General features: G+C 44.1%; 2 protein-coding genes across 3 annotated transcripts in view; one reads left to right on the forward strand and one right to left on the reverse strand.

Annotated features, from left to right (window-relative positions):
• Ogfod1 (2-oxoglutarate and iron dependent oxygenase domain containing 1) overlaps positions 1 to 8304 on the forward strand; it is a 31510-nt gene extending 23206 nt beyond the window's left edge. For both annotated transcript variants that reach the window (XM_021170840.2, XM_029480446.1), the window contains exons 11-13: positions 3257 to 3379; positions 3757 to 3815; positions 4483 to 8304. In XM_021170840.2, coding sequence (XP_021026499.1) covers positions 3257 to 3379; positions 3757 to 3815; positions 4483 to 4644 — 344 coding nt within the window. In that variant the 3' untranslated portion in view covers positions 4645 to 8304. The remainder of the gene's footprint in view (positions 1 to 3256; positions 3380 to 3756; positions 3816 to 4482) is intronic.
• Positions 8305 to 8329: 25 nt separating this feature from the next.
• Positions 8330 to 12253, reverse strand: part of Bbs2 (Bardet-Biedl syndrome 2) — a 36149-nt gene continuing 32225 nt past the window's right edge. The window contains exons 16-17 of the mRNA XM_021169818.1: positions 10138 to 10286; positions 8330 to 8767 (exon numbers count right to left, since the gene is read on the reverse strand). Coding sequence (XP_021025477.1) covers positions 8661 to 8767; positions 10138 to 10286 — 256 coding nt within the window. The 3' untranslated portion in view covers positions 8330 to 8660. The remainder of the gene's footprint in view (positions 8768 to 10137; positions 10287 to 12253) is intronic.

A 12253-nucleotide genomic window follows, 5' to 3' on the forward strand; every position in this document is an offset into this window, starting at 1 on the left:
TAGCCCTGGCTGTCCTGGAACTCACTTTGTAGACCAGGCTGGCCTCAAACTCAGAAATCTGCCTGCCTCTGCCTCCCAGGTGCTGGGATTAAAGGCGTGCATGGCCATTTTGAATGATATAAGATAGAATCTCAAAAGTACTTTTATTTTTAATTCCCTGATGACTACGGATGTCGAATATTTTTAAAGGGTTTCTCAGCCATTTGTGTTTGACCCTTTGAGATTACCTGGCTTAGTTCTGTACCTTGGGTTTGGTGTATAAATGTTTAAGTTCCAATATCATCTTGTAGGTTTTTCCTCTGAGTTTTTAGTGTCCTTCCCTTCTCTTCTGATTAGTTTTGGTTTGAAATATCTTGTCAGATACTAAAATGGCTTCACCTGCTTTCTTTTTGAGTTCATTTGTTCAGAATACCTTTTTCATCCTTTTTTGTTCTAAGGTGATATCTATCCTTAATGGTGTGGTCTGTTTCTTGGATGCATCAGAAAGCTGTATCCTCTTTTCCCATCCATTCTGTTAGTTTGTGTCTCCTTAGGAGGAATTGAGACCATTGATGTTGAGGGTTATCCACAAACAGTGTTTATTGATTCTTCCTATTTATTTATTTATGGTGTGGGTTTTTTTTCCCACTATTCTGATTGACTGGTCTTAGATTATTTATTCCTTGTTTTCTTGTGTGTAATTAAGCTCTTCAGACCGAAGTTTTCTTTCTAGTGCCTTCTATGTAAATAAGTGCTGCTTAAATTCAGTTTTATCCTGGAATATCTTATTTTTTCCATCTATGGTGATGGATAGTTTTGCTGGGTATAGTAATCTGGGCTCGCATCTGTGGTCTCTAAAAGTCTGTAGAACATCCATTCAGGCCTTTCTAGCTTTTAGAGTCTCCACTGATATGTCAGTGTTATTCTGATTGGCCTGCCCTTACTTGATCTTCTGGCTGCTTCATCTTTTTCCCTTGTAGTTTTTAGTATTTTTTTCTTTTGTTCTATACATTTGGTGTTTTAGTTATTTTGTATCATGAGGGATTTTTCTGGTCTTGTTTATTTATTGCTCTATATGTTTCCTGTAGGCAATTAAATGCATATATGTAAATGCCTATAAATATCCTTCTTTACAGTGGAAAATTTTTCTTCTATGATTTTGCTGAAAATATTCTCTGTGTCTTTGAACCTGGGTTTCTTCTCCTTCCTCTATTATTATTATTATTATTATTATTATGTGTAGGTTTGGTCTTTTCCTAGTGCCCCAGATTTTCTGGTTGTTTTGTGTCTGGGTTTGTTTGTTTGTTTTAGATTTTCTGTAACATTTCTTGTCCCTTGTCCTCAAGGCCTGAACAACTCTCCTCCATATCTCACACTCTGTTGGTGAGGCTTCTCTCTGAGGTTTTTGTTTGACTTCCTAAGTTTTTCACCTCCAGTTTTTCAGATTGGGGTTTTCTTTAATTATTCTCTTTCAACTTTCATATCTTGAACCGTTCATTATTTCATCCCACTGTTTCTTTGTGTTTTTGTAGACATCATTAAAAGATTTATTCACATACTCTTTAAGGTCCTTGAACATATTCATAATTGAAGTCAGTGTCTTGTGCTTCAGCTGTTTTGTATTTCCCAGACCCTACTGTAGTAGAGTTACTGGGTTCTGGTGCAGGCACTTTATCTTGACTCTCCATGTTTGTGTTTCTGTCTAAGCAACTGTAGTTATGATGGAAGTGAGTCTAGGTGTTGATATCTTGGTTCCTATTGCCCTCTCTGGATTTTAGGAAAGTGTGGTGGTGGCCATGGGTTTCTTGGTAGAGAATGCTTCTACAGGTCAGTGGGTACAGAGAGGAATAGAGATAGGCCAAGAAAAAAGGCTGAGGAACTGTAGGAATGAGCTAGGGCATCCTGTCCACACTAGAAGTAAAGTCCCCAGGGAGTTGGAGGCGTGGTGAAAGGAGGGGCTCTTGCAGGTAGTCTGCAGAGACAAGGATGAAGGAGCTAGGGGAGCCCTGGGTCTGTACCAAGAGTTGGAGTCGTTAGGGAATGGAGGTAGGGTGAGAGGAGGGGCCCCTGAAGCGTGCTGCTGCAGGCTGAGGTGAGAGGGGAGAGCTTGTAACAGAGGACAAGGAAGATAGAGAACACCTGTGGCACCGAGGCCCATGGTAGAAAGTCTTTCTAAGTATCTGCAGCTGATATAGGAGCTAGGCTAGGAGGGAAAGCTGGAAATAGCTAGGCTAGGTCCCTGCTAAGAGGTGGAATCCTCAGGGAATGGAGGTAGGGTGAGAGGAAGGGCCCCTGCAAGTGTGCGGCTTCAGGGCTTCAAATGAGAGACCAGAAAAGAGAGTGAAAACCAGCTTACCTGAGTCCCATCCCACAGTGCTCACTGGGGATCCCAGGCAGAAAGTCTTTCTAGGTATCTGCAGCTGACACAAAGGAATGGGGTGGGCTAGGAGGGTCCACAGGGAGGAGCTAAGCTGGATCTATAACTAAGAGGTAGTAGAGGCCCCAGGTCTCCATCTTATTTTAACCTTATAAAATGTTTTGGAATTTTGTGGTTCTTTTTGTGGCACTGGGAATGGAACCCAAGATTTGGCCATGCCAGGCAAGCATTGTACCACTGAACTCTGTCCCTGACCCTTGGACATAATGAAATTTTGTAGTGCTCAAAGCTGGGCATGATGGAACACCCGTATCCTCAAGGCTAGTCTGGGCTTTATAAAGATCCCAGTTCTTCCAAATAGGCAGCAAGGAGGGCTAGACTGCAGCTCAATGATCAAGTGCCTGTCTGCCATTCCTGGCCCCTCAGTTTGACCCTCAGCAACAACAAAAAGTTTTAGTAATCAGTCTATCTGTCTACCTTCCATGTTTCCTGCTTTGATGGTGACATAAGAAATCTCTTCCTTGCTTTAAGATACATAAAAGTATGCTCAAGGTTTATTTACTGATTCATTTTGTGATTAAATCTCTACTTCGTCTAAAATGTAAAGAAACTGAAGCTCGGCCAGGTGTGGTGGCAGGCCCCTTTAACCACAGCGTTCATTTGGCAGAGGCAGGTGGCTCTCTTGAGTTTATGGCCAACTTGGTCTACAGAGTGAGACACTGGGGGGTTGGAGGGAGAAGAGAGAGATACTAAAACTCGGCATTCTCCCAACTAAATAGTAAGACCGTATAACTCCTACAACTTCTCTGACCGACACAGACCTTACGGTGGGTCCTTGTATTCTAGCACTTGTAATAAAGTTGTAAAAAGTTGGCCGGGCATTATTTTGTGTTTTCTTAGAATCGAGCGTTCCCATGTGCCAGGGGGAGCTGAGGCGTTGGAAGACTGGCCATTACACATTAGTCCACGACAACACCAAGACTGAATTTGCCCTGGACCTGTTTCTGTACTGTGGCTGTGAAGGTAGGGAGGAGCAGGGCCATGGATCGACTCCTTAGTCCATGCAGGCTCTCCGAAGCGACTCTCTCTAGCTCAGCCAACTCAGAAGTGCTGGCCTGGGGCCACAATCTCAGAATCCTAGAGGGGGTTGGGGACGGTGAATTTCAGTTTCCCCAAACAGAATTTATATCTGGGTATGGAAAGGTCAATTCCTTTAATTTCCTCTTTCAATATTCATTAGTAAGCCTGGGTTTCCGTTCAGCTGTCTGGGAAATTAGCCATTTAATAGAGAATCCATGATAGCAGATGCTAAAGGCCAATACAGAAGTCCCAGAGCCCCAGTTCAGCAGTCACTCACTCTGGCAGTGGGAGCTCAGTGCCCTTTGTCTTTCCCTCGTCAGGCTGGGAGCCCGAATATGGCGGCTTTACCTCCTACATTGCTAAAGGTGAAGATGAAGAGGTAAGTGGCTTCCTTCTGTCAAGTTCTCCTTTCTAACTCTTGACAAGAGTTCTGTTCTTCAGACACCAATTTATTTACCTGTTGGTTTTGTTTCTTTGTTTTGTTTGTTTGTTTGTTTGTTTGAGGCAGGACCTCACTCTACGGCCCAGGCTGGCCTCACCCTTGGCACAACACTCCTGCCTCCATCAAGCAAAAGCTGATGTTACAGGTGTGAGCCACCATGACGGCAAGAAATACACATTTTATGACCTCAGCCAGTGTTCTTAGCTGATAAATCCATGCTGGCCTGCTTCGAGGTGGCTCTGATTTCACAAGAACATACGGAGCTTGCAGTAACTCAGTAAAGCGAAAGGAAATTCACCACACAGTGGTGTGCCTTCCTGAGAGCCTGAGTTAAGAGGCTCACGCCCACCGCTCTTTCTAGGGAGTTGGAAGCAAACACATTAGGCCAAACCTTTTCCGGGTTTGTGCTAGTGAGGCAGAGCTTGTTGGGGAAGAGAACACACTTGTTAGACAGAGAAACACTCCTCTCCTGATAAAAAACTCTTTGGGACCTCCTCCCCAGCCTAAAGAGTCACCATGGAAACCACCTGCTCTGTGATGACTCTGCCGAGCGGAGCGGAAAATGAGCTCTGGGTTCTGACGTCTCTCGTGTTTCCTGTTACAGCTGCTCATAGTGAATCCAGAAAACAACTCTTTGGCGTTGGTCTACAGAGACAGAGAAACTCTGAGGTTTGTGAAACACATCAACCACCGCAGCCTAGAGCAGAGCAAAGCCTTCCCAAACAGAAGCGGCTTCTGGGACTTCGCATTCATCTACTACGAGTAACAAGATGGGGCAGAGCCAGCTAGCATTCACTCCACCAGTGCCAGGAACATGGGGTCTTCGTGGAGTGAGGGAGAGCGGGGCATGCTGGGTAACAGCGTCCTCCAAGCAGGCTGTCCTTGCAGGCTGTGCTGGTGCACACCTGTGATGCCAGCCTCGGGAGGCAGAGAAAGGGGACCTTCAGTTCCAAGGTCAGTGTGGCTTACACGGTGAGACCCTGTCCCCAAACAAAACAACTCTTGGTCATCCTTTCAGAAAATTCATGAGGGTCCTCAATCCAGACCTCATGCTAGAGCTATGTACTCATCCCTGGGTTGCCTGGGAAAAAAAATGTTTTTCCCCCACTGCAATTCTCTTCGTTCTGTAGTAACTGCCTTGGCAACTTTCTAACTTTGGTGATTTTTTTTTTTTAATTTATGGTGTTTATACAAAATTTAGCAGGGTCACTTTTTTTTTGCTTAGGGTGTTGTTTGGTTTTGTTTGGTTTCTTTTGACAGGGTTGTACTATGTAGCCCAGGCTAGCTCTGAAGTACTGATTCTGCCACCTCAACCTCCTAAGTGCTGGAATTGCAGGCGTGAGCCACTGCGCCCACCAGTTCCTGCATGTGCAGTCCGTGCAGCATGTGCAGTCCGTGGAATTGAGCATATTGAAGTGCCGTCACTGCCATCTGGAAAACACCCAGATCTCATAGGAAGTGGGGATGGTTTTCTGTCTTCCCATAGGGAGTGCTACTGCCCTTCTTTGATGACTGTTCGCCTCATGAGTGAATCGTGCAGTGGGTCTCGCTTCCTGATTGGCTTGTTTCACTTAGCACAGCGTCCTCGGGGCCTATCAGTGTTTCCAGTGTTTTTCTTCTTCACTCCTAAGTAGTTGTAGAAACTTGCTGAGCCCAAGAACTGTGACACACGGTGCTCCCACTGTGGGCTGAGCTCCACCCTGACTCTGAGGATAGGGTACCCTCGGGTACGTAGTGTTGCTCTCTTGGAAAAGGTCTGCCTGAAAACTAACATAGCCCCAGGAATTCCATAGCTGCTTACTGCCCTGTGTATTTCCTCTCGTCTACTGCCTTCCAGACCTGGCATCATGGCTTCTCTGAGTCTAGCCTCCCAGTGACTATGCGTTCCTAAATGCTGGAGGGCCGGGTGTGGAACTTGCCGCCTTTCCCTTCCTTTTGAAAGACCCCTGTGCTAAAAGGCAGTGTCAGGAGAAGTTCAGGAGAAGCCCTCCTTTTGTCTCTGGTCTTTCCCCTGAACTGCTCCATGGGGCTGTGGTACAGCTCTTCCCATTGTGGGGGTGTGCATGATGGCTGAGAGATGTCCTCACACCGCCCCACACCACATCTATTTGCTGGTTTCTTGGTTCCTGACTATCCTTGCAGGTTTCAGTGTGGACTTTACTTATTGGTAGGAAAAACGTTGGACCGTTAAGTATCTTATTCACACTTCTCTGACATCCTAAAAGTCCATCCAAATGCATTCTGTCTTTTACATTGGCTTTCAATTTGTTTTGTTTACCCCAGTCAGTAAAACACATTTTAACATTCATATCCTAGTAGATACTTACAAGTTTTATATGTTCTGGTATTAATCATAAAACAAAGTAATTTTTAAATAATGACATGAGAATATCCAGACCTAAACTGAGGGGGCATACTTTAATCCCAGCTTTTGGAAGGTAGAGGCAAGAGGATTAGGAGTTCAAGACTATCCTCAGCCGCACAGTGAGTTCAAGGCCAGCCTGGGCAGCAGTACACCTTGTCTCAGAAACAAAGATCGAGCCAGGAGTGGGAAGCACGCATCTTTATTCTAGCACTCAGGAGGCAGAGGCCGGCAGATGTGTGAATTCAAGGCCAGCCTGGCCTACAAAGAGAGTGTCAGGACAGCAGAGCTATATAGTGAAAACCCTGATTCAAAAATCAAAAACAAAAGACTCTCCAGACCTAGTTTGAGAGTTGTCTTCCCACGCCAGGCAGTGACCAGTGACGGGCTATTGCCCACGCATACTGTTGTAGACTCCACCGCACTTTAATCCAGAGTAGTGCTCAAGTGGGACTACGCATACTTTGTTGCTAATGGTTACTTTTGAAGCTTGCCTTTTCTGAACTGCTGCAGACTAAAGGCAGGCCCCCTCCCCGCACCGCCCCCATCCCACCCTCACTCCCCACCCCCACTCCCCACCCCCCACTGAAGTGCCTGAGTGGGAAGATCTCTGAAGGGTCCCTCTGTCTTTGCAGAGCCTCCTGGTCTGCAAGAATGATAGAACCTACAGGTTGCCTTTCTGCTCTTGTGAGCAGCTGCGTTTTTTCAGTTGCCACGTGCCGCATTGTTGATGTGTGGGTGAGACAGATGGTGTATGACAGTGAGCCCGTATGTCTACATTGAAGCTGAAAGAGGCCTGGATTCCAAATCACTCAAAGTCACAGCGAGGCTAGGGAGACCAGGCCACCTGTGCTGCCGCTGCATGAGAGTGCAGCCCAGGCAGCTGTGCACACAACTGTCGCTCGCAGGCCACCACCTTATGTGCTCAACTCACATGACCTGCTCAAAGTGTGCGCTGTTAAGGCGCTAACTCCCATGTGCAGACAACACAGGTGGAAGGCAGTGAGAATGAAGACAATCATAAGTGTGAGGGCCTGTGTGTGTGTCTGTGTGTATGTTAGTATTAACAGAAAACTCAGAAAGGTTAAAAATGAAAATAACTAGAAATATTTTTGTACAGCTATACAATGTAAAGTTTAAAATAAAGTTCTATTACGTAAGCTAAGGCTATTGAAGATGGAGTATTTTTAACATGTCGTCCATGTTGGAAGGCAGAAAAGCTTCCGCTTAGTCTGTCCAAGAATACTATCACGTTTGCACAAGTGACCTTGCCTCAGCTTGCAATTGCTTCATTCTTGATCCTGATTGCTTGCTGCTTTGGGATGGGGCAAGAGAGTCAAATGTGGGCTCTCAATACCTCTTGTTGGTAAAAGCTATGCTGCTTTCTGTGTGACCAATGGCATGTCTCTCTTAATAATGAGCCTCTAAATCTTTCTTGTTTTCTTATTGATTGGTGTTTTTGAGAAGGGTCTATGTACACCCTAGCTCTCCAACTGCTAAGATTCTAGAGTACCACCGTGTCCAGCCATGAACTTCCAGTTCTCATAACACCTTTTCCTAAAGGTGATATTCCCTCCAAAGATAACAATACATAAACAATGCATGTTCATTGTTGAGAATTTAAAAGTGTAGAAAAACACATAGGTTAGTTGAAACCCCTTGCCACCACCCTTTGACAACTGTGTGCTGCCATAAGCGTGTCAGCATGGCCACCCTGCACTGTATTAGGAAGCATGGCTCCTCTCTGTCCTCTCTTCCCTTTCTCCTGTTGGGTAAATACAAGGTTGTAAGGCACTTTGTCAGGCTGGGCTCAGAGGGAGCCACTAAGGCCGCCACTGCAGACAAGAATGAAAACAGTTTTCAGTGGTTCCTTAAGAATAAAAAGGAGCAGCCAGAGATGCATTTGGAGATCTGTATTCCAGCTAATGCTACCCCAACTGATAGACTGCCTTTAAATTTGTTTTTCCTTAATATAAATGTTTACACATACATTTGAGTGATAAAAAAAACGGATGTCTGTATTTTTTGTTTTCCCCCACAAAATAAAAGTGTTTGTGCATTTTGGCTATGGTGGTAATTTATAAACAAGGAAGACCAGTGCCTTTTATTTTTAATGAAAAAGTAGATACTCCATTTTAAATTTCAGTAACAATTTTGGGGGGAATAAATTTATATACTAACTTTATGTACAAAAACCAGTTAAACTCTGAAATGGTGATATATTTTAAGATACAAATCAGCAGCAACACCACTGATGTCAATGAAGGAGGCTTTCAGACGGAGTGCTTTGACCTTAACTGTATCAGTTAGCACGGTTTCATCCTTAGCAGCTGGATGCCCAGGCTGTGACCAGGAGCCAGCCAGGCTCCATGTCTAGACGGAAACCTTTTGCAGGGGCTTCCTTCCTCTTTCCCCGTCTCCTATGAAGGAGCAGTGCCCACTCGCATGATTCTGAAGAGGGTGTTGATGTTGTTGCTTCGAATAGCATCCCGACAAGCACTGATCACCTGGTTCTTTGGCTTTCCAACTGTGTGAGAAAAAACATTAAGTCGGTGCTTTCCAAAAGATGATTAAAAGGGAAATTAGAGATTCAAAGCCAAGCCAGGTTGGTGGCGCACGCCTTTAATCCCAGCATTCTGGAGGCAGAGGCAGGCAGATCTTTGAGTTCAAGGCCAGCCTGGTCTACAGAGTGAGTTCCATGATAGCCAGGCTACACAGAGAAACCCTGACTGAAAGAAAAGAGGTGGGGGGTAAGGACAGTTTGAAGACAGCATAAAACCAGGGTAGAAAAGAATTACATATACAAATTGTGCTAACTTGCTACCTCCTAGGAAAGACAGAATTTATTACAAAAAAACTTAGAGGTCATCCCAAGCCAGAATCAAAGTAGGTTTGTAGAGATGACTCAGCTTGCACGCCTAACAAAGGCAACTTGATCGAAGCAGCGGAATCAGCAGCTCCCGGGCCGCATTTCTATTTCCTGTGGCCTATCCCACAATTCTCTACACTTCCAAGATGGATGCTTGCCTAAGTCATTTTCAGTTGGTTTGTTTTTTTCATCCCTAACTTACAAAGTTATTTTCTTCCTTTAGGACAGTGGTTCTCAACCTTCCTAATGCTGCAACCCTGTGATATAGTTAATTCTTTTTAATTCTTCATGTTGTGGTTACCCCCAACCCTAAAATTATTTCTTTGCTACTTCATAACCACTTTTGCTACTGTTATAAATTATAATTTTCTGATATGTGACCTCCAGAGGGGTCACACCCCACAGGGCGATAATTGCTGCTTTAGCAGCTACAGCAAGATCTTAGAAAAGGAATTTAGGGTTTTATTCCTTTTTTTCTTTTTTTGGATTTTGGTTTTTCGAGACAGGATTTCTCTGTGTAGTCCTGGCTATCCGGGAACTCATTCTGTAGACCAGGCTGGCCTCGAACTCAGAAATCCGCCTGCCTCTGCCTCCCAAGTGCTGGGATTAAAGGCATGTGCCACCATGCCTGGCTATTTATTTATTTATTTATTTATTTATTTATTTATTTATTGAGACAGGGTTTCTTCATGTAGCCTTGACTGTCCTGGGAATCATTCTGTAGGCCAGGATGGCCTATACTTACAAGAGATCTGCCTGCTTCTACCTCTTAAGTGCTGGGGTTAAAGGTGTATGCCACCATGCCCTGCAAGGCTTTATTTCTTTAAAAAACAAAACAAAAAAACCAAAAGTCTGTCTAGAGAAAACTAAAGACCTGGGTTGAGTAGTAGAAGCCAGGGCCAGCTCTGGAGTGTTGAAGGAAGGCTGCTTTGGGCTTCATTGTGAGTTTTATAATATATCCACAATCTTCCGTGACCCTCATGTTTTCAAAATACCACAGACAAATCAGGTACCAGGGAAAGACTTACCGCGCAGACGGCCTGCTCTTTGGATTGCTTGGTTCACCGCCTTCAGGTTTCCTAGCAGTTCTGTGTGGTTGTTACAGCGAATCTTGTATCCATTCAGCAAATCTTTATTAAGGTCATAGAGCTCCATGTAACGACTCTTCATTGTTTTCCTGTGTAAATCAATAGAAGCCTGGCATCCACACTCAACAAGCCTCTGACTTGTTGAAAAGGAGAATAGCCAAGCATGAAGGCACACAGTTCAAAGCCAGCCTGGGCCACCAGTGAGAGCCTGGGCTCAAAAGAATGGAAGAAAGGGAGGGAGGGGGGAGGGGGGGCCAGGGCAGGGCAGGCAGGCACATTTTTAGTTGTATTCTCACTAATACCGACTAATTATTGCTTTGAAAACATCCAAAAGTTTCCTTAAACATACCCTCTCTTTTTTCCCAGATAAATAGAAAACAAGTGATCTTTTTGAGTAATTGGTCCATGATTTGTTTAGATTTAGAAACTTAAGCTCTGGTCTGGTCTGTAGGGAAAAGACGGCAAGGCAGTGGCTGTCTTTCCTTCAAGTTTCAAATCAGTAATCCGTTAAGTAGAAAGGCCTACTAGTAAAAGATTTCTAGAGAACAGACTCATCTTCATATCTTACAAGCTTTAATAAAACATGGGCCTGTAAGATGGCTCAGTGGATAAGGGGGCTTGCTACCAAACCTGATAATGTGAGTTCAATCCCCAGAACCCACATGATAGAAACTGTCTTCTGACCTCTATACATGCATGCACACACACTCATGCCTCTGCCCATACAAAGTAAATGAAATGAATGCAAAAGAAAAAATTAAAAACATAACAAAATATTACTATACAACAATGAAAATTATTTAAGTAAAAATGCTGAACTCATGCCATGCTGAATACAAAATGGTAGTTTCTCTGAAACCCTGGCAATTTCTTAATACATAGGCAGCTTTAGCTTTCTCTATACTTTTGTTTAAGGAAAAGAAAAAACTCTTCTATAATGCTACATCTTTATTACATAATTCCAAGAGAAGTAAAAATTCATGTCTACAAAACTCATTATAAAAATATAACCACCAAAATCTGGGAACACAGGCAGCCACCAGCTGGTGAAGGGGTAAACTGACCTCTCTGTGTGGCATACTACCCATCAATAAAGAAGGGGAAAAAAACCAAAAACAAACCTGACCCGTACAACAGCATGGATAAATCTCAAAGGCATGATGGTAAGAGAAAAAAAAGGCCAACTTAAAAGCTTATATGTGGCATGATGGTATTGGGCAAAGGTGAAACTGCAGGGTAAGAGATGGTCCCTGGAGATGAGGAAGTAGCGACACAGCGGCCCAAAGGAATCAACATCCTACATCTTGATTGTAGCAGTAGCAACACCGTCAGGGAAGTTCTGAAAACGGTTCTATATTACAAGCTATATATCAACTAGATTTACACAAATAAAAAAATATTCACAACTATGTGTCTACATGGGAAGTCCAAATGAGTCTGAGAAGAACATAAAGGGTTAGGGAGGGGCTGGAGAGTGGCTCAGTGGTTAAGAGCACTGACTGCTCTTCAGTGGTCCTGAGTTCAAATCCCAGTAACCACATGGTGGCTCACAACCATCTATAATGATAACTGATGTCCTCTTCTGTTGTGTCCAAAGACAGCTAGAATGTATAGTGTACAGCTACAGAGTACATAAAATAATTTTTTAAAAAAAGAATTCAGAAAGAGCTAGAAAGGGTGAGCTTATTCATCAGTAAGTCTCAGAGGATGAAAACATTCTAGGCCTAGATAAGATTGTATAGAAGCTTCCAGAATTAAGCCTAGGTTAGCAGATGGAGGCAGTAAGCCTCAGAGACAACAGTTGCATCAGGTTTTGTTGTTTTGTTCTTTGGGGGGGTTTGTTTATTTTTGAGACAGGGTTTCTCTTTTTAAGCTTAGCTGTCCTGGAACTCACAGAGATCCTCCCGCCTCTGCTTCCCAAATGCTGGGATCAAAGGTGTGCGCCACCCCAACCTGGCACAAGAACAGTTTTTAAAGACTGGACAAAGCCGGGCATGGTGGTGCATGCCTTTAATCCCAGCATTTGGGAGGCAGAGGCAGGTGGATTTCTGAGTTC

Source organism: Mus caroli, chromosome 8, assembly GCF_900094665.2.
Source record: "Mus caroli chromosome 8, CAROLI_EIJ_v1.1, whole genome shotgun sequence".
Taxonomy (NCBI): Eukaryota; Metazoa; Chordata; class Mammalia; order Rodentia; family Muridae; genus Mus; species Mus caroli.